Source organism: Ambystoma mexicanum, chromosome 9 (genome assembly GCF_040938575.1).
Source record: "Ambystoma mexicanum isolate Mex_15411 chromosome 9, UKY_AmexF1_1, whole genome shotgun sequence".
Lineage (NCBI taxonomy): Eukaryota > Metazoa > Chordata > Amphibia > Caudata > Ambystomatidae > Ambystoma > Ambystoma mexicanum.
In genome coordinates, this window is record NC_090931.1 from 1,499,085,964 (window position 1) to 1,499,107,222 (window position 21,259).

The window sequence follows — 21,259 nt, forward strand, 5'->3', positions numbered from 1 at the left end:
CTCCTGCTGAATTCGGGAGGGGTTGGCATGCATGCCTGCTCAGTGTTGTTGCATACAGGTGTTTTAATGTGTCCTCTGCCTGCTCTGAACTCAGCAGGCGACTTATATCACACCTATCAGCGTGCTGGGCTGTGTCTAGCCACGTGCTCTGCGGTGTCCTCGTGTAGTGCCTCCTATTCGGTTATGCTTTGCCTGTGCTCTACCCTGCCCTAGTGAGCAGTTGCTCTCTAAGCCTGTCCCTGTAACTGGCAGCTTGCAGTGCTTTTTCTGGAGGCCTGTTAGTCTGTCGGAGCCTTCTAAGCATGCCAAATCCCGCCATGATGAGTAGCGTCACTTCTGAAGGCCTGCTCCGTCCGGGAGATTAGCGTCTCTGCTAGTGCGCATGTGCGGCAGCAAGACACCTCGCTATCAGGCTGTGCAAGGTCATCACTAGAAGTGAGCTGCTTGTCTCGGCTCCTCCCAACGCCTATTCACTTTATCTGCACTATTGGACGAGATTATTACAAGGAATCGCCGAAGTGCCATGTCTCATCAGCACTCAAGTAAGGTGAGTTACCCACTCAGACTAATTTCACTGCTTATAGAAAAGTAATCTAAAAGAAAACAAGAAAGAAAATAACGGTCAACATTGCAAGGTAGTTTGCAACTATATTACTGTTGATCAACCTGTTATCGTTGTTGCCATCTTGCCATCCACTCTCCTAGGAGGCTAAAGGGTGTATTAGTAGCAGGGTTGGACTGGGGTATAACACTGTCTCGGGCACCTATGTGAAAGTGCCCCACAGTTGCAAATGGCAGTTCATTCCTTTTGCCACACACTGTTTGAGTAGTACCCAAGGGGAGCTTTTGATAAAATGTGATACAAATTGTGCATTTTAAAGAATATTTATTCAGTAACACTGGTCAAAACTACTAGCCTCATGGTGAAGTAACTTATCAAACTGGCCCACATGGGCCAAAAAAGTGTCCCACTTTGACCAAAAAAACTGGCCCACTCTAGCATTTTGTGTTTTTGGTTAGGGCTTTGCCCTGTTGCCATATAGGCCAGTCCGTGCCTGATAACTTGCAACTCCCAATGCAGATAGAACCATGGGCAGAGAACCCATATTCCTTTATTACACGATGGCGCAGTACACTGTCATTTGTATTATGTATCTGTTTTTATTCTCAAACAGGAGCACTTGGAACAGAAACTCTATGCATGAAAAAACAACAGTGGCTGGAGCGCTCCATAATTAGGGTATTTTACAAGAAGATAGCGTGATGTCCACTATGTGGCAATCCATAGTGGGTGGCCAGGGTGTGTGCTGCTTCCTATTACGGAGTAGCCAAAGCAGGCCCTGTGAAAAACCTGTATACACCCCCCCGCTGCAGTGAGCAGCCATGGAAGTGGTTTGGTACAGCCAGTGCTGTGGGAAAATAAGGTTTCTCCATTTCGTGGAGTGCCGCAGCCACGCTTGCCCAATGGTTCAAGCAAGGCCAGTGATGTTTTGCTTCCCTAGCCTTTTATTGTTCATAAGAAATGTTGGCTGGAATACTGCAGGCCTAGTGCTCCTGCACATCCTTGCTGATTTGGCACCAAGATTCTCACCCTCGCACAAGCGCCGGAGACAGCCCACAGAGAGAGGTGTTGATTGACACTTCCTCCTGCTACCTGCCTATCTAGCGTATGGGGATGGACTTCTGGTCAGAGCTGGCTTTGGTGTGTGAAGTCCCTAGTATCTGATGAACAAAAAAAACCTTTGTGTGTGTAGGCAGGTGAAGGGGTGTCTTTGTGTGTGAATGTGCGTGTGAGTGCAGCCTGGAGATGGGAGCTGGTGATTTCTTTGTAGGGTTGGATGGAGGAGTCTGGGAGTTGTCAGCTGCAATTTATTTCAGACCTTTGGATACTGGCTGCAGGAAGAGGTGTTGCAGAGCAATGCAGAAGCCCCACAGATCTCTCACATGCTTGCACAGCGACCCATAACAACAAATAGACCGTAGGTGATACAAACAGACTGCCGTACTACTATAAAAGCTGCAGCAGAAAGCAGCTACGACTTCCCTGATGGTAGATAGGAGGGAGATGACAGCTCAGAGACAAACCTGAGATCATGAATTCAGCATTACATAAGTTCCAGTGAATTCCAAGATAGCGGGTCCATCCTTCAAACGTTTTGTCTGGCCGAAAAAAGGCCCTCAGTAAGCCCAGGTGTGTTACTTAAGTTCCCCCAATGAGAGCCCCTCCCCAATCCGGTCATGCAGGTGCAGACCCCCCAGACCAGTCTAGCCCAGAGTGAGGAGGGTACAGTCAGTGCTCAGAGCAGAAGCTGCTGGAAGGTTTTTGAAGATGGTGAGTGGAAAGGGTTTGGAAGAGAGGATCTTGGAGAGAAAAGGGATTATGAAGCGGGAGAGGAGAAGGAGCTTGGAGAGGAGGAGGACATTCTGATGCCAGTGAGGGAGAAGGAGTTGGAAGAAGGTGTTGAACATCACTTGGAGGTTGTTGTTAAGTGGAGGAGAGTGAACATCACAAGGAGTTTATTAGCAAGATGGAGAGTGATAAGGAGGAAGGTGATTCTAGAAACTGACAGAGGAGGATGGAGGAAAGTGAATATCAGGAATATGTGTTAGTAGAGGAAGTTAAGAAGGGGGAAGGTGAACATGAGGAGGAGGAGATGCTACGGAAGGTGGTCAGGTGTAAAGGTGGAAGGTGCACCCCAAGTGGTGATGGTTTCCAGAATCTAAGGAAGGTGGTTGGATCAGCTAAGGAGAAGGAAGGTGGACAGTAGATGGAGTGGTTGAAAAGGTGGGTGAACATAATTAGGGAGGAGACGGAGAGCTGGGAGAAATATTGGGAGCTGGAACGATCGATCAGTAGGGAATCTAACAACATATGAGGTCCATTAAACAAATATACTTTAATGATGTTAAGGTAGTCGATGCAATTTTCATCTATTCTGTACCAACAACCCAATTTATATGCATGAAATGTCCTTAAATGATTAATGAACATCACCTATTGGATCAAGCCACGATCAAAAACATTCTAATAAACAGAAAGACAGACTGGCGTAACAAAAGGTAACAAATGTGTCATTGTGCATAATTCATGTGGTAAATGACATTTTCTATGGGCTGCTTCATTAATAGCTCTACTACAGACAATTAATACTTGTGCACAGTTCACGTGTACACATCATTTTCTAACATGATTTTGTCATTACAACTTGACTTTTGACATTCATCAGGGAACATTAAGTGCACATTTCTGTCTTCAGCATTTAGTGATACGGTAGAGTAATTTGTCCTGTTGCTTTCCTGTTGTTATCGATTATGGTGTGGTACATCCATGGATCACTCGGATGTAGAGTACTGTAAACAAAAACCCAAATGGTACTAGTTAACTATGAGACAACCAAAGGCATGGGCTTTAATTAATTTCATGATAGCCAAGAAGTAAAAAGTACCTTCATTTTCCTAATGTGTGGAGAAGCTTATGTTAGCTTAATCTTCATTCGTTGTTGAAGTATTTACAAGATATTCCCAGTGGAGTAACTTTGCCTTAAATGTTGGGGGGGACATGACATCTGAAGAAAAGGTGCCCCAGCCAAATCAATGGGGACAAAATGGTGTGCCATGAAAGTTGGGGGGGGGACAAACACCCCTGTCCCCCCTAGAATTACACCCATGCATAGTCCTACAAATATGAGATATGAACTCTTCCTGTGAACCTTGAACACTTTTTGTGAGTGACTGGTTTTGTTACAGCATCTCTCCAGGGACTGCGGTAGGTCTCCTTCCCACTTGCCGCAGCCGTCAGCTTCTTCTCTGCTTCTTTGGCGGCTCCTCTTGATGAGGCTTCTTGAAGTCTCTGCACCGTTCGGGGTCCGCACAGTCCGCCTCCTCCTGGAGGTCGTACCACTACCTTGCCTATTTGCAGCTGACCTTGGTCCTGCAGACTGTGAGAAACCAAAGGGTGTCTCAACTACTAGTCCCCGGAGATTGCTCTCTCAGGTGGCCAAGGCATGCCATTGTTTTTGTATCCAGACCCTATGGGGTGGACCAGTGCGGGGGATCACCTTGTTGAGGGTCTTCGGGAGAGTGGGTGTGAGGCAACCGATGGTGAGACGTGGTATTCCCCCCTTTCCTGTACCCATAACCCATCCTATTTTATAGGATCCTCCAATGTCCCAACTCTTCCCCCTTTTCTACACAAACACTGGGCTAAGGAAGAGGGAGCAACTGAGAGTAAAGAGGCAAACCCCTGCATATTACATGTCCCACTAATCGGGTCAGGCAAAGTCAGGCACTTGAATTTAATTACATACATCTAATACCCATTAGCTCTCCCCATACGGATAAAAGGCAGAACATAGAGACACTCTCTGAGCAAGGTGGAACACAATAAGGCACAGAACATCTGCAGCAAAGGCGAACCTACTGGAGCAGAGCGACCGACAGAGGGACGAGAGCAAAGGATAGAGAAACCCAGGAGATCCCTGCAGGAGGTTGTTGCCAGAAGAGCCATGAAAGATATGTGGGGAAGGCCAAATCCCAGACAAGAAGACTGCATTGTGTTTCAAGGACACCAGCGACCCTCCCAGGTGAACAGCAGAGTTGGGAAGGCGAGGCAAACTCTGTGGTATTAACCTTGACTCGTGAATTAACAACACAAATACACGAAAGGAAAGCACACAGCCGGTGTGTTGGCGAGCGACATGAAAGGCTGGTGTGTGTTAAGGAAAGATTGAAGTTGCAACAGTTTATCTCACAATTGAAAGCTGCATGAGTGTGGATGAGACATGAAGGAAGGCAGACCTGTGGGGAACTTTAAATTACAGATAACTTTGAAGCCAGTGATACAGAGTAGCGGAGTGGTCCGGCATAAGGAAGTAGGCCACTCTAAAGTCTCAGCGAAAGGTGAAATGATTTGTTATAAAGTGACAAAGTGAATGCACTCTAAAATGCGTAATGGTCAAGATTAACCCTGGCAAAAGGGGAAGTGAAAAGGTAAATGTTGAACATTTTTGCTTATGGTGCAGAACTAACAAGACCAAGAGACACTGGTGCAAATAACACAAAAGGAGAGTGAAAGTCAAAGTGCTCCTGCAAAGGTCCATAGTAAAAGCCTTGCACTTTCAAAAGTCTTCGACATCAGTGAAAGGTCCGAGCCTGACTGAGGGAGACCTGGAATGTGAAATAAATTAGGACAAGAAGACTGCATTGTGTTTCAAGGACACCAGCGACCCTCCCAGGTGAACAGCAGAGTTGGAGAGACGAGGCCAAGTCTGTGGTATTAACCTTGACTCGTGAATTAAAAACACAAATACACGAAAGGAAAGCACACAGCCGGTGTGTTGGCGAGCGACATGAAAGGCTGGTGTGTGTTAAGGAAAGATTGAAGTTGCAACAGTTTATCTCACAATTGAAGGCTGCATGAGTGTGGATGAGATGTGAAGGAAGGCAGACCTGTAGTGAACTTTAAATTACAGATAAACTGTGAAGCCAGTGATACAGAGTAGCGTAGTTGTTGCACGAAAGGCAGTAGTCCACTCGCACGTCTCTACAAAAGGTGAAATGTTTTGTTATAAAGTGACAAAGTGAATGAACTCTAAAATGCGTAATGGTCAAGATTAACCTTGGCAAAAGGGGAAGTGAAAAGGTAAATGTTGAATATTTTTGCTTATGGTGCAGAACTAACAAGACCAAGAGACACTGGTGCAAATAACACAAAAGGAGAGGGAAAGTCGAAGTGTTCTTCCGAAGGTCCATAGTAAAAGCCTTGCACTTTCGAAATTCTTCGACATCAGTGAAAGGTCTGAGCCTGACTGAGGGAGGCCTGGAATGTGAAATAAATTAGGGGCAGGAACCCCTAACGAATGTGAATAAAGCTTGGGGAAGGGAACCCCAAACGAATGTGAATAAAGCGTGGGGAAGGGAAACCCTGCAGGTGCTGTGATTGCGAAGCCTGAGCCTGGCTGAGGGAGATCTACATTGAATCAGGAGGACCTGCGTGAACTTTTGTTGAACTGTGAAAGATCTTGCGAGCTGGAATAAGTGCCTTTAACGTGAAAGGCCAGGCAGGCCTCAATTTGCTTTTGAACTGCCTTTGTTTTGCAAACCTGAGCCATAGTGTGTTATCCTGTCTACAAGGGCTGCTTTTCTCCGTGCTCTCCAACGTGAGGAGGAAAGCTGACTCAGCCACATTGATTCTTTATGTTAAAACACTGATTTTCCTTTGCATACATATTCCCTTTTACACACTTTTTGTATGGTATGCGAGATAGGGCAGGCATTAGGTTTTGTTAGTATAGGCCATCTTTGATTTGACAGAGACTGACTAGGACTGGTTTTTTTTCTTAATTATTTGATGCTAGAGACTACTCCCATCATAGCTATAGGGCAAAGCAGGAGTTTTTCCAAGCCCCGAAAATTGAATAAAGGTTTTTTTAATTTGTACCTCTTGTGTCAGTGTCATACTTGTGATACCATGCCTCCCTTACAAGATGAAGGACCCATCACAGACATTTGCAGCTTCCCACCAGCATCCTTCCCTCAGGTCCATCACATACTTCAAATCTCCCGGGCTCTCCGACCAGGAAGGAAGGCGAAGACCTTGAGTCCTTCGCTTTTCTTTTTATGGGGCTGGCTCCCCGGAGCATAACGTCAGCACCTGTTATCAATGGCTCATTGGTATTCGGCATGCCTCCTGTGAGCCACCTCATCTCATTACCAGGAAAGTCAGTAATCAGTAATCCTTATGTTAGTAGCTGTACTCCTGGCACTACAGAAATACATTGGTTTACTTTCAATATAGTCGTTGGCAATTGAGAAGAGGCTAAGGCATGTGATGAAGTGTTGTTATATCCTGTTTTGTCCCCAAGGTGGTCGTCCCTATCGCCAGAGGGGGAGTCCCTCCCTATGAGGTCCTCTGCATTATACCACCCCTATGGGAACTGTTGGGTAGCGGCCGCACCTCCCTAGCCTCATAGGATAGGTCTCCTCCACGGGCACAAGTGATGATGCCTAGCAAATCGTCACATATCCTTCCCCTAATGCTGCTGGCTTCCCCATCTCCCTCCAAGGGGAATCATGAAAGGAAATCAATATTTCCCTGTTCTTTGCCTTTTCTATGTTCTATGTTAAAACAAAAACGGCATCATTACGAGTTTGGCATTAAGTGGTAAAGTTGGAGGTAACTCCGTTACCACCAACTTTACCACTATGCTAAAATCCGAAAAATTGGAAGAAGCAGCGGAATTACAGCAGCTGTAATTCTGCCCAAAAAGCCCCGTAGAGTCCCATGGACTCGAAAAAAATGGGGATTTACACTGCCACTTGTAATCCGGTGGTAATTCCACCAGACCAAGTGGCAGTAATGGTAATTCACTTTGGTGGTATCTGGGTGGATTTACCGCCCAGATACCACCAAACTCGTAATGAGGCCCAAAGGCTGGAGATCAAGGAACCAGCACATTATTTGTGGGTTTGTGTCTTTCCTCAGACTGAGCCAGGTGAGTGGAAAGTGGTCGGTCACTTAAAGAGAATTTTCTACCCATCAGATAGTATCCCACCGCCCATTTGATTGCCAGGCTCTCAAGCTTGAGGTTGTCCAATTTTACTCCCTTGGGAAGAGCATCCGACTGATATATAAAACTTGATGCTCTATCGCATCATATTCTTGGGACAAAATGGCTCCTGTCCCCATTTTAGAAGCATCTGGCTAAAGGATTAATTCTTTATTAAAATTGGGAACCTTCAGAATGAGATAAAAAGGCACTCTGATCTCTTTTGGTCTTTGGAGGTGTTTCCTGTACAGCCCTGACTTGTTCCACTTGGGGTTGGACAAGGCCATTTCCCACAAAAAAAAACAGATAGTTGACGGCCGACTACGCAAGGTGACTCTCTTTGGGATTAGCGGTAAGGCCGGCTTGCCTCAGAGCACGGGTGATTTCATATAAATAAATTAGGTGCTCCTCCTAGGTTTTGCTGTGGACTGCGGTGTCATCCTGAAAGATAGCAAGGGCCCCATGAAGTCCAAAGGGAAGGACTGGGGTTGGAGAAAGCCATCTTTTCTTTATCAGAGGAGTTCAGTGGCACCTGCCAATAGCCTTTTCGTTAGATCAATCATGGAGATATAGGGCCTCATTAGATGGAAGGCGGTAAACCATGGTGCTGTTAGCACCATGGTTGCCGCCGGTACCATACCGGTACCACCATGGAGAAAAGGGGAATTACCACCCCATTCCAAGGTTGGCGGGGCGGCAATTCCCCCTTTCTCCATGGCCCTTCCCCATTCCCATTTTTGCCCCATGGGGCATAATGGGAACGGGGATGGCGGTAATTACGGTACCGCAAATTGCGGTACCGTAATTAGCACCAAGGTCCCTTTGCGGGTCCCAACTTTAACGGCTGGTCTACACCAGGCATTAAGGTCAGGTCCCGTAAAGGGACCTCGTAGTAAGGCGGTAAGGGTTAACGGTCACCGGTACCCTTACCGGTGACCGTTAACCCTTACCGCCTTCCGTGTAATGAGGCCCATAGACAGCCAATCCCAGTATGTTGATGAGGTCTTCATTCCGACACATTGGATAGTTATCAAACTGGAATTCAACTTGCGGAACTCTATACAAAACCTCCACAACTGATCTGGTTTGGCAACAAGGACTATTGGCTATGATCAGAGTACCTGGGCCTCATTATGGGTCTGGCAGTAACACTGCCGGTGCTACTGGTGGGTTCCACCGGTGCCCATTAGGATAGTAGAGGATTCTACCGGGTCCTGGTTTCACTCTTTTAGAAGGTTTATGTGGTATATTTGGGGTTTACATAAAGGCACTCCTTGATATGTCAATATTTCTCTCAAAAACAACACGTGATAGAAAAGGGATTAGATGTTTAAGTATCTGTTGTGATGTGTTATTTTTCATTGGGAAGGCCTCAGAATGCAGAGTTGGATAATTGAGAATTACTAGAATATACTTGTTCCCTAGTTAGGACAGTTCTAATGGTCCTACTATGTCCATACCAATTCTAGAGAAGGGTAGCTCTATTATACGGAGAAGCTGTAACAGGGCTAGGGGAGGAGAGTGCGGAGCTGTTTTCTGGCACAAGGGCCATGTGGCTATGAATTTCTTAATATCTGCATAAACCCATGGCCAATAAAACCTGCTGATAATCGGCCCCTGTGTTTCACCATTCCTAAGTGTTCTGAAGTCAAATTGGCATGAGATATTTTCAGAACAATTCTCCTATGGCTTCTAGGGACAACAATCTTGGTTCTAGTTATGCCTTCTGTGTAAGATCTTCCTGATAGAGAAGACCTTGATTCAGAGAAAATGGGCCATCTTTAGTCCTTCCTTCTTTTTCAGGAACTACCTTTAGGAAGGCTTCTGACAGAATAGGATCATTTTGCTGAGCGAAAGCTAGGTCTGGAATTATCTCAGTCTCTTCACCAGTGGCTCTCAGTGTAACTGGAGTCTTATAAGACGCGGGCTCTTCATCAGCCTTTCCAAAACCCTTATTAACTCTCTATGCAAGCTTTTGTTCTTGCACCTCTATGGGTTTGGGAAAGAAGGCTCCTTCTAAGATTCCCTGGGCGATCTTCTCCCCAGTTTTCACATGGTATGTTTGTTTCCCATTGTTCTGAATCAAGATTTTTACATTACCCCCATAGTCTGGGTCTATTACTCCAGGCATTATGTCCAAGCGGTATCTCCAAGCTAGACCGGACTTTGATATTAGGCGGATATTGGTGCCCTTTAATGGTGATAAAATGAGTCCTGTCGGGATCCACTGGCGCTCTCCTCCCTCTATAGATGCATCCCAACTACTGTGTAGGTCGAAACCCATAGAATAACCAGTAGCCACAGTGGGACCAGTGCAGTACAGTTTGGAACACTTCAGGGTTCCTCAATTTGTATCACAGATATCACCCTGATACCATATGTACCCTTGCTCAGACAACAGGTAAGCATGCGCCGACATGGGTTTTCTCCCTCTGTCCCCACAGGCCATCCCCACCATCACCGGTCAACCGCAATGATATCACCCCTCCTCTGAGACATGGGGCCTCATTACAAGTTTGGCGGTAGCCTTGCTGGTAAAACCGGCAGGCTGCCGCCAAACTTGCAATTTTTCCGGCACCCATGAATGGGCAATTAACGGGTAATTACGGCCCAGCCAGACCCGGTAATTGCCCATTCACGGGCACCGGAATTAAATGCTCCCCATTCCCATTTGAGCCCAGTAGGGCTCAAATGGGAATAGGGAAGTTGGATGCACCGGCACCATTCAGAATGGTGCTGGTGCATCCGACATGATCTGCTTGCGGGTGCCGGCCCGCCTGCCAGGTCAGACCTGGCGGGAGAAAAGGCACCCGCCGACAGAACTCGTAGTTTGCCGGTCCGGTAACTACGGTACCGGCAAGCTTACCGGTACCGTAGTTACCGGACCGGCAAACTTGTAATGAGATCCGTGGACTCTGCAATGCAGCAACCTCACCCACATAAGCCTCAAGCCCATCAACATCGCCTTAACGTCCACAAAAATGAAGTTGATGCTCACCAACGCCCACCAGCTGTCACCCATGCAGCAGACATCGCCAACCTCATCACTGCACATGACCTTGATGCCATCTTCATCACCGAGACCTGTCCGACACTCACCTCTACCCACATCCCAGATGTCCTTGTCCTCAACAACTACAGAATCCAACACAGAGACTGGCCGAACAAGACAGGCAAAGGCCTTGCAGTCATACATAAGACCTCGTGGCCCTGCAACAGACTTGATGTCAACAACATTGGCTCCTTTGAAATCCTCTCCTGACACTTACTGCTCTCCCCGACTGACACAGTCGCCTTCCATCTCATCTACAGACCACCCAAACCCCCCAACACTGCCTTCCTCTTAGACTTCACCGACCTGGTCACCACCATGTCCCTCACCACACCAACAACATCTTTCTACGAGACTTCAACCTCCCAGGCAACAAGGCCACCAAACCAATGAAGGAAGCTCTCCTCAGCCTTCTCGACACCCTCAGCCTCACACAACACATGAAAGACCCATTGTATGAGAAAGGTAACATACTCAACCTAATCATCACCGCACTGTCTTCCCTCCACACCAGCTCCCCTCTCCCACTTGACTGGTCTGACCAGCTAGCCATACTTTTCAACATCCTGCACACCACCCCAGTCAAGCACTCCCAGCAGAAACGCAGCAGACAAACCTTCAGGTGCTTCAAGAACTTCCCAGTGGAAGCCCTCACAGAAGACACCGCCAACCTACACCTTACTTGGACCGAACACCCCCAACCGAACCGCGACTCTCTACTGGAAGCACTCAACTCCACCCTCTCAGCCTCCATCGACCAACACACGCCTGTGAAACAATGCACCTGCAAACCAAAACCATCAGCACCCTGGTACACACAAGCACTCAACCTCATCAAAAGAATCATCAGGAAACAAGGGAAAACCTGGCCCCTCTCGAGGACTGCATTCAACCTGGCGCTCCTCAAGAAACTCAGAGCAACCCGCCGACAACTAATCAACACAGCCAAGGCCTCCTACTATCAGAATGCCATAGCAGAAGATGCCAATAAAAGCAGAGCTCTATTCAAAGCGGTTATGCACTGCATCAACCCGCCACCCAACCCTGCCATACCACACTCCATTGGAAATTCCACCGCCATCAACACCTTCTTCATCGACAAAATCCGCAAGATTCGCCAGCACATAGATGCCAGCTCTGCATCTATAGACCCGCTCATGCCACCTCCTCGTAATATCTCCACACCCTGGACAACATTAAGACACTCTTGAATGAGTATGTGGTAGAAACCCTGGCCGCCCTCAAAGCCACATCGTATACAAATGACATAGTCCCAGCATCCATCCTCAAGACCCTCCCCACAGAAGCTCTCCTTCCCTACCTGGAGATCATCAACAGCTTCCTAACTCAAGGAACCTTCCCTTTGACCCTTAAAACAGGACACATACTCCCTCTACTAGGAAACCCACCCTGGATCCCAACAACCTAAGTAACTATTCGCTATCACCCATCATCCCTTCCTAGGGAAGATCATCAAGAAAGCGGTAGCCGCACAACTGCAGCAAAACATTGACACCAACAATCTCTTCCAAACCTACAAATCCGGATTCAGACACAGCTGCAGCACAGAGACAGCAACCATGAAGGTGGACGAGGTGGGCCTCAACATCCTTGATGATGGCCACCACAGGCTGCTGGTTCTACTCGTCCTCTCAGCCGCTTTTGACACAGTAGACCACAAGGCACTTACGAAAACTCTACATCGTCGCATAGTGATCAGCAACCTTGTCCTTCGCTGGTTCAAGTCCCACCTCGCCAACGGCAAGCAGTTTGTTAAGATGGACTCCTCTAAATCGCCAATGCTACGCGTCACCTGTGAAGTCCTGCAGGGTTCTATCCTCTCCCCAGTGATATTCAATCTATACATGGAGCCGCTGGGAGCCCTCCTAGCCACACACAACATCCACATCCACCAATACACCGACGATGCACAGCTATAGCTCAAGATCAACTCCATCAAGGACATCCACAGGCTCAAAACCTGCCTCTCGCTGATCCAGTCTTGGATGCCCAGTACATACTTCAAGCTCAACCCCTCCAAGACCGAATTCCTACTCCTCACCAACAACACTGAACACCCAAATATACAGACCTGGCTATCAACCATGTACTCTGAGGGCTTCACACCCAAGCTCACCTCCTGCGCCAAGTCCCTTGGGTTCCAAAGCAACAAACACCTCTTATTCAAGACACACATAGGTTAGAAAACTCAGAAGCTTGGTATGAGCTCTCCCTCCTGTGAAAAAACAAGCCCTTCCCCATTTAGACAGCTTTAGATCCACTTTTCAAACACTGGTCCTTTCCCATCTGGATGGGAGCAAAGCACTCCTCGAAGGCCTCCCGTCACACTCCCTTGTACCCTTGAGAAGTGGCCTACACACTGCTGTATGCCTCATCAAGGGTCTACGCAGATACGCCTCATCACCCCGGCCCTCATCCACCTTTACTGGCTCCTACTGCATGCACAAATCACCTATAAATATCTATAAGGCAGTCGCCCTCAAGTCACCGAGCTCCCTCGCAGAGAAACTGCATCTTGGTGGACAGTGCGCCACTAGAAGCCAGGACACTTTCAGACTTGAAATCCACCACAGCAAAAAGGAAAGGACCAGAAAGCAAGCCTTCTTTGCCTATGCCCCAAGACTATAGAACCTCCTCTCCGTCGGCATCAAACTCGCCCCCACACTCCTACAATTCAGAAAATAACTCAAGACCCACCTCTTCAAGGAGTCTCTGCTCCTCAACACCTAGGCCACCAGGTCGCCCCTTTCCTCCCCGCCACCCAGTACAGCTGTACCCCTCTTCTGTATCCTACCCCCGCTCTATATCTGTTCTGTTGTTACCACTGATAATCATTCTGTTGTGCATCTCTAATGTTGTACATCTCTGTAAAATGCTCTGTTAAGTGTCTGTTTTGGTGTATACCTCTGTGAAGCACTCTGTTGCTTCTCAAAGCTAGGTCTGCGCTCAGTAAATACCATAATAATGGCACAAAGGTGGCATGTCTCTGGCTAAAGACCCTTAATGTACAAGAAACCCTCCTTATCCCAATCTCTATGAGGGGGTTCCCTGGCTCAAACTAAATCTCAGGGAACTGTCAGCATGTCTGTCCAAATGAAAATCCACTGTACTGTGTCAGAACCTACTTCTAACCCTTACACCACAACTAAAACTAATATTGTCCAACAGAAAGTTCTTTCTCCAGGGGAATGACTCACTTCTTCTGGTGTATGTGTAGTGTTCCCAAAATGTCCTCTTGAACACAAATGCCAGGGGGAATGACTCCCTTCCCCTGGATGGTAACTCTAACACTTTGTACAGTCAACTTTTTATACCTGGAGAATGGATCCCTTCTCCTGGTGTCATAGAAAAGGGGGGCACCTGGCTATTCCCTGATCCCTCCAGGTAAAATATCTTATGCAAAAAAACAGGCGATCAAGGCGACCCTGGAAACACAATGACCCAAAACAAGATATAATAAAGATTTTCACATCACCAAAGACATTGCAATATTAGCAGTCTTCAATAGAAGAACAAATTCAGTGGTCACTGACACATTCCCAACATTTAACATACACAGTATTGAATACTGATAATGACAACAAGAGTATATGTTAGATGCTTCAGGACAAAACCCTGTACAATTGGTCAGGGGCAAGTGATTTCATACAGGTACTAAACATCAAGACAGTGAGCGCCTGCTTTCCATAGCAGGTGCTGTGTAGTTTAAAAGCCAACACAACAGTGTTTCAGCCTCAAGCCTATTGGAAGGCTACGATTTTGTGGGCCTTCATCAGGACGGGGGAATTGATGTCTGGTTGGGGTGGTGATACTAGAACATAAATATATTCAGTACTGTGTATGTTAAATGTTGGGAATGTGTCGGAAACCTCTGAGTTTGTTCTTCTATTGAAGTGTGCTAATATTGCAATGGCTATGCTGATGTGAAAACCTTTATTAAATCTTGTTTTGGGTCCTTGTGTTTACGGGGTAGCCCTGATCTTCCTTCTCCTGGTACCAATCATCCCTCTCCAATGGCATGGGGAAGGACTCCCTTTCCCTAGCACCTCTTCAGCGTACTTGACTTGCTTTGATTTTTCCCACCAGGAGAATAATTCCCTTCCTCTGGTGTTTGAGAGTTTTTTTTCTCACTTGGGTTCTGCCTTGGCACTTTCTCACAGAATCACCAAAGTCCTTATCTTGGGGTTCCATACCACTCTCTGGTCGCCAGTAGTCTTATCCCTGCCACTGGTACAAGGAAGATCTCCTTGGATGCACTCTTTACTTTTGTTTGTGCCACAGACGCTTCTCTGGTGTTCAGTGGTCTTATCCCGCCACTAGTATGAGGATGATTTCCTCAGATGCACTCTACTTTTATTGGGGTAACAAATCATTGAAGCACTTGCCCTGGCCTGAAACTGAGACCTCTTAGCTCCACCCATTACCCTACCGGTCCGCTCATGCTTTTCCGTTTCTTTCTGGGACTTGCTAGCACGGCACTGGTCTCTCCAGGGACTCGGGTTGGTCTCCTTCCCGCATCCTAGAGCCTTAGGCTTCTTCTCTTCCTACAGTCTCTGCCAGGGGTGTTACTAGGTCTGGAAAAGATCTGGGGCTACACTATTGTCGGGACTCGGGGCTAGCTAGCCTTTTGGTTGTAGACCCTGAGATTCTATCTGGGGCTACAACCAAATGACCCGGAGCTATAGCCCCATAAGCCCCCCCCCCCTAGAAACGCCTCTGATCTCGGCACTGTTCGGGGATCGCATGGTCCACCTCCTCCTGGAGGTTGTGGCACTGACTCGCCTATTTGCAGCTGACCTCGGTCCTGCCAATGCAGAACCCATCACAGACTCTCTTAGCATCCCACTGGCATCCTCTGTAGAACTCTTTGCTTGGGTCTACCACGTAATTCAAAACTCCCGGGTTCTCCGACCAGGCAGGATGGCGATGACCTTGAGTCCTTCTTTGCTTTCCTTCTTATGGGCCTTGCTCCACCCCAGTGTAACCTCAACACCTATTATCAATGACTCATTGGTATACGTCATGCCTCCTGTGAGCCACCTAATCTCAGTACCATAAAAGCCAGTAATCCTTATGGTTCCTCTGTTCTTCTTCGTCCCAGTACTTTCTATCTTAGTTGTGCTCCTGGCACTGCAGAAATACATTTGTTTACTTTCAGTCTAGTGGTTGGCAATTGAGGGGGTGATAAGGCATGTGAAGGAGTGATGTTATATAACATGTTGCACCCAAGGTGATCGTCCCTTATCTCCAGAGGGGGAGAACTTCCCCATGAGGTCTTCCCACATTATACCACCACTAGAGGGAGTACTGGGTAGCGACCGTACCTCCCTAGCCTCATGGCAAATGGCTCCCCTTTGGGGAAAAGTGACAATACCTAACGAATTGTCACAGTTCTTATGCTGGTAATACTGACAGAATTGGGCACAGCCAACTTGTGTGTGTTCTTGCAGTTTCGGAACTGGGCTATGTTGATGTAGCCACAAAGATAATTGGCTTCATTTCTAGTTTGGTGGTAAAACCGCCGAATAAGCACCAATCCTAATTACCAATACTGCCACTTAGTCCCGTGTGTTTGCCACAGGATTACAAGTGGTGGTAATTCCAGATTTTTGGAATCCATAGGACTCCATGGGGATTTTTGATGGATTTTCCACCAGTGGATTTAGTGTGTGGTTAATCTGCTGCTTGTTGCTGGAGATAAATCCCCGTAAATCCTCGATTTTATCTCCAAATTCATAATTTGTCAGTGCAGGAAAAAACAGTGGTAATTCTGTTACTGCCAAAAGAGTGGCACTAACGGAATTACCACCCATTTTATACCATACTGAGGAACTTGTAATGCGGCCCATCATACAGTGTCAATAGCTCGTTGTAGTGCACAGCAATATGAGCATGTTTTTACAGTGGCAATACTAGCATTATTCTGCCCAGCGAACATGAGTGTGTTCTGATAGGGACAATGCATGCATATATTGGTACAGTCCAATATGACAATGTCTGATTACACTGCAATGTGTCATTATTGGCCGTAGCAAACATGTGTATTCTTATAGTGGCAGTACTAGTACAGCCTAGGTTCAGCCAACATCAAACCTCTCTCAAACCTCGACTCCAACACTCCGTGTGTTCTCATTCTGCTCGATCTCTCTTCTGCCTTTGACACTGTCAACCATGCCATCCTGCTCAACCGTCTCCGTGATAACCTGGGTATCACTGGTCAGGCTCTGGCGTGGCTGACCTCTTTCCTTTCCAACCGACCCTCCCAGGTCCAACTGGGGTCCTTCCTCTCTGACATCTTCTTCTCTACCTGTGGTGTCCCCCAGGGATCTAATCTCTCTCCCTGGCTGTTCAACCAGTATCTGGCACTCCTTGCCCACCGCATCGCCACTCTCTGCCCCAACTTTCAGTGCTATGCGGACGATACCCAGCTCATTTTCAGGCTACCCTCGGCCTCCTCCTCTCCTTCCCTCATCTCCTACTGTCTGTCTGCTATCCAGGAATGGTGTGCCGCCAATGACCTCTGCCTTAATGCCAGTAAGACTGAGATTCTACTCATCGGCACACCCACTCCCTCCTTCCCTGCAGCGCTCTGGCCAGCCTCGCTTGGCCCGCTTCCTGCCCCTACTTGCAAGGCAAAAAACCTCGGGGTCATCTTCGACTCCACACTCTCCTTCTCTCCTCATATTACTGACGTCTCTAAGAAGTCTCACTACCAGCTGCACCTCCTCAGAGGTATTCTTCCCTTCCTCTCCTTCCCCCAGAAGCTCAGTGTCTCCAGAGCCCTGGTTCTCTCGAAGCTGGACTACTGTAACAGCCTCTATCTTAATCTGCCTGCCTCCACTCTCCGCCCTCTGCAACTCATCCAGAACAGGACTGCGAGACTTGTCCTTGGCCTCAAGCCCAGGGACCGTATCTCTCCAGGACTGAAATCTCTACACTGGCTCCCTGTGGCTGCGAGGATTAAGTACAAAACCCTCTGCATTGTCCACAAGGCCTTCTGGGGCCTGTGGCCTATGTACCTTCAACTCTCTCTTCCTAAATATCTTCCTCCCCGAGCCCTTCGCTCATCTGTCTCCAACTCCCTCAGGGTCAGCCGCTTCTCGAAGCAACAAGCTGGGGGTAGATCTCTCTCTGCGGCAGGGGCCTCCCTCTGGAACAGCCTTCCTGCCTCCCTGAAACTTGAGGAGAACCATCTCTGGTTCCGGAAGCACCTCAAAACCTTCCTCTTCGCTTCTGCTTTCTCTCTCCCTCTCCCCTGCTAAATTCTTCACCAAACTGCACTGATCCTGCAACTGGGCCACTCTCACCGACCTCGGTCCTGGACCCAGTCACTCTTCACTTGCACTGCCTCCCTGGCAACCCCTGCACTGCGGGACTGTCTCTGTATCCCTACAGCCCTCCCACCCCCGCCCCAGCACTTGTCTGCACTTACCTTGCACTTGCCACCAGCTGGCCCTATTTATTATTTATTTTTTATTCTACTTACCCTGTTCAGCACTTCCCTCTCTCCCCTTCCCCTTGCACTTTTTCCCTTCCCCTACCCCTGCACTTGCGCGATCTGAATGACACCTGGCCTAGTAGGATCGTTGTCTGTCTTCCCCCTGTTCCCTCCCCCCTGCCTCGTCGCGCCTTGAAACACTTGTGTATAGGCGCGTTACAAATGCCATATCATATCATATCATATCAGTGTGTTCTTAAAGTGGAAATACTGACATGTATTTGTAAAGGTCTTTTTCTGTTGAGATCTTTAAAATGTGTTTTTCTTTTTAAACATTTTGGGGGTTTCACCCCTGAGCCCCCCCCCCCTTGTTCATCCCTGCCTCCCCACCCCAACCTCCTCCCCCACCCTCACCCATGGGATTTCAGACCCAGCCTTCTCCCCCCACCCAAACAAAAACACATACACACACACACACCCACACACATACCCATACACCCACACACATACCCATACACCCACACACATGCCCATTCTCCTCGTCCTGCACTTCTGGGTCCCGACATGCCTGTCAGCTCCTTCACACACTCATGTGCAGCACGGCGTGACAGTTTCACTTAGAAAGACCACTCTGTGCGGTCACAGAGCAGTCTTTTCTAAATCGATCTTTTAGTGAAAAGATCTTTTTAAAAGGATCTTTTCACGTAGAACGGAAACTACTGGCAACTATTGTGGGCACTATCATCATGAAGTGTGTTTTGCAGTGACAATGCTGGATAATATTGTGGCCAAAAGCATCATGAAAATTGGCTGGGAAAGCCCCTGTTTATTGTTGGTAACATGCAACGTATTGTTTTTTTCCCCTCCGCAGAATTGAAATTGACAGAAATGTAAATTGTATGGGCTTTATATAAGGGTGCAGAAGGAGGAGACTGACACACAGTTGGCATGCGTGTTGGCATAAACCTTTATTTAGTAAAAACAAAGAGGAAACCTATCTCTCCCCATCTCTAAGAGGGGTTTCCCAACCTCAACTAAGGAACTAAATGCTGTCAGAATGTCCAAGTAAATGAAAAGAGTCCACCGTTTTATGCCAAAAGGCCATCTTCTGTCTCTCACACTTGTAACTAATGCTAAAGAGGTAAAGGGTCTTCTTCGTCAAGAGGAATGACTCGCTTCCTCTGGACAATGTTCTATAGTTCCAATTGCAGGTGGAAACCTTGCCCGAGAGAATGACTCCCTTCTCCAGGTCTTAATTCCATTCTAGGATGCAAAACAAAGTTCCAGCTTGTGGTGTTGTAAAGTTATCAGTTTAAATTAAAAAGGTAAAAGTTCCAACTCAAACATCATTCATTATTGCCCATAGTTAACTCCTCTATTGGGTCCTTGGAGAATGCCTGCCTTCTCCAGGTATCTTGGCTTTGTTGCTTTCCCAGTGCGCAGGGAATGACTCCCTACCCTGGACCTTCCTTAGCTTTGCTTCATGGTACACACGGTCAAGGGGTATGGCTTCCTTCCCCTGACCTCTCGGGGCTTTGCGGTACACAAGACCAGGGTGTATGGCTTCCTTCCCTGGTCTCTTTCAGGCTCTTGGTCAAAGTTCACAGAGGTTGGGGGATTGACTCCCTTCCTCAGTCCCGCCTCAAGCTTTCTGAGGCGGGTCGCAACACCAAAGGGGATGATTCCCTTCCCCAGGCCTTTCCCAGGCCTTACAATGCTGCTCAAAATGCCAGGGGGAATATCTTCCTTCCCCTGGCCTTTCTCCAACACTCTACTTGCTGTGAGCCTCTCCAGTAGATCAGGTAGGCAGGCCTGGTACTCTTCCCTGCCAGCTACTTCCCTTAAGTTTCTCAAGTCAGTTCAACACACCAGGGGAAATGCCTCTCTCTCCCTGGCTTCTTGCTATGATTCACACAGTTGTGTGGGCGAGGGTCCAAACCCAGATGCTTCTCCTCTCCTCTCAGGCAGCCCTGTTTCACTTGCCTGCCAGATACTGAAATGAAGAAGGTGGATTCATGTTTTCTTCTCCTGTGGGTGCGGGTCCCAGACCCGAGCTTCATTACTTCTACTTGTATTATGTTCAGGGGCGTACTCTTTACCCCTGTTGCACGGGTCACATGTTCTCTTTGCCCCTCCTAAGGCTTGACCAGCCGTCCTGGTAGCCCAGGAACCTGTAAGGGTTGTACTGGTGTCTGGCTGTCTTTCTCAGGCTCTCCAAAACCCTCTTGCGGGTTTCCCCTGGTCTCCTGTGTCTCTGCGGGTGCTGCATTGGCTTCGCAGCATGTCCCGCCATGCAGGGAACCCTCTTCTAGGCTTCTCTTGCTCTCTCGTGCCGCTGCAGGTCATGCTGTGGGTGCTGTGGTGGCTCTGCAGCATCTCCTTTTGTGTAGGCTATGCATCCTCTCCAATGCGCGTGGTCAACCTGCTTCTTCCGCTGGTTTGCCTGTTTTTGGTACACTCCGCTCGGTTCTTCCATGCAGACCGACTGGGGATGCTTCCGACTCCCGGGCAGCGTCCCGGGAAGATTCTGGTGTTCTTCTTCCTTCTTGACTAATTTTAATCTTACGGTTCCTCTAGGACGGGCTCAACTCAGTCTTCCAGAGTCCTCGTTCTATTTCTACTGTGGTTTCTCCATCGAGTATTCTTGAACCACTAGAAGGCTCATGGCTCTTGTCGGAAAGGGTTCTTCACGGCTCTGCACCTCATCCTCGTCCCAGTATCTATCTCAGTAATCTCCCTGAGATCTATTAGGTTTTTCCTCATCCCAGTACTTTGCCCCTTCTGAATATGACAGAGATACATGGTATAACGAGGTTGGGGTATATTATTAGACTTAGGTTTAGCTTAGGCGTTTATCTCACCTATTTTACAGTTTAATAAACACTCTTGACCAATGATCACTTGTGTCTGTCTTAATTTGATGCCATGCCTTCCATACAGGTATCAAACACCTCATAGGAGGTGTACATGCTACCTGCTTCGTCTACAACCTGTTGGGGTGGGGGCTCCCCAAACCATGTGATCCTTCTCATCTCGAAGCTATGGGCAAACCTTTCCTGAAGTAGCTGCACTAACTTTGGAGGAAACGGACAGGTTTGAGAGCTATGCATTTTAAAATACTTTTTAGATTTCAAGCCATGCCCCAACACCCCAGTTTGAGTACATTTAATGTGAGTACCTGTGTATTCTTTAAAGAATGAC

The 21,259-nt window shown here is 47.8% G+C and overlaps 1 protein-coding gene across 1 annotated transcript in view; it reads left to right on the forward strand.

Moving 5' to 3' along the window:
* The first annotated feature begins 410 nt into the window (after positions 1–410).
* Positions 411–21,259, forward strand: part of LOC138489313 (homeobox protein CDX-2-like) — a 153,325-nt gene continuing 132,476 nt past the window's right edge. Inside the window, exon 1 of the mRNA XM_069617013.1 lies at positions 411–547. Coding sequence (XP_069473114.1) covers positions 524–547 — 24 coding nt within the window. The 5' untranslated portion in view covers positions 411–523. The remainder of the gene's footprint in view (positions 548–21,259) is intronic.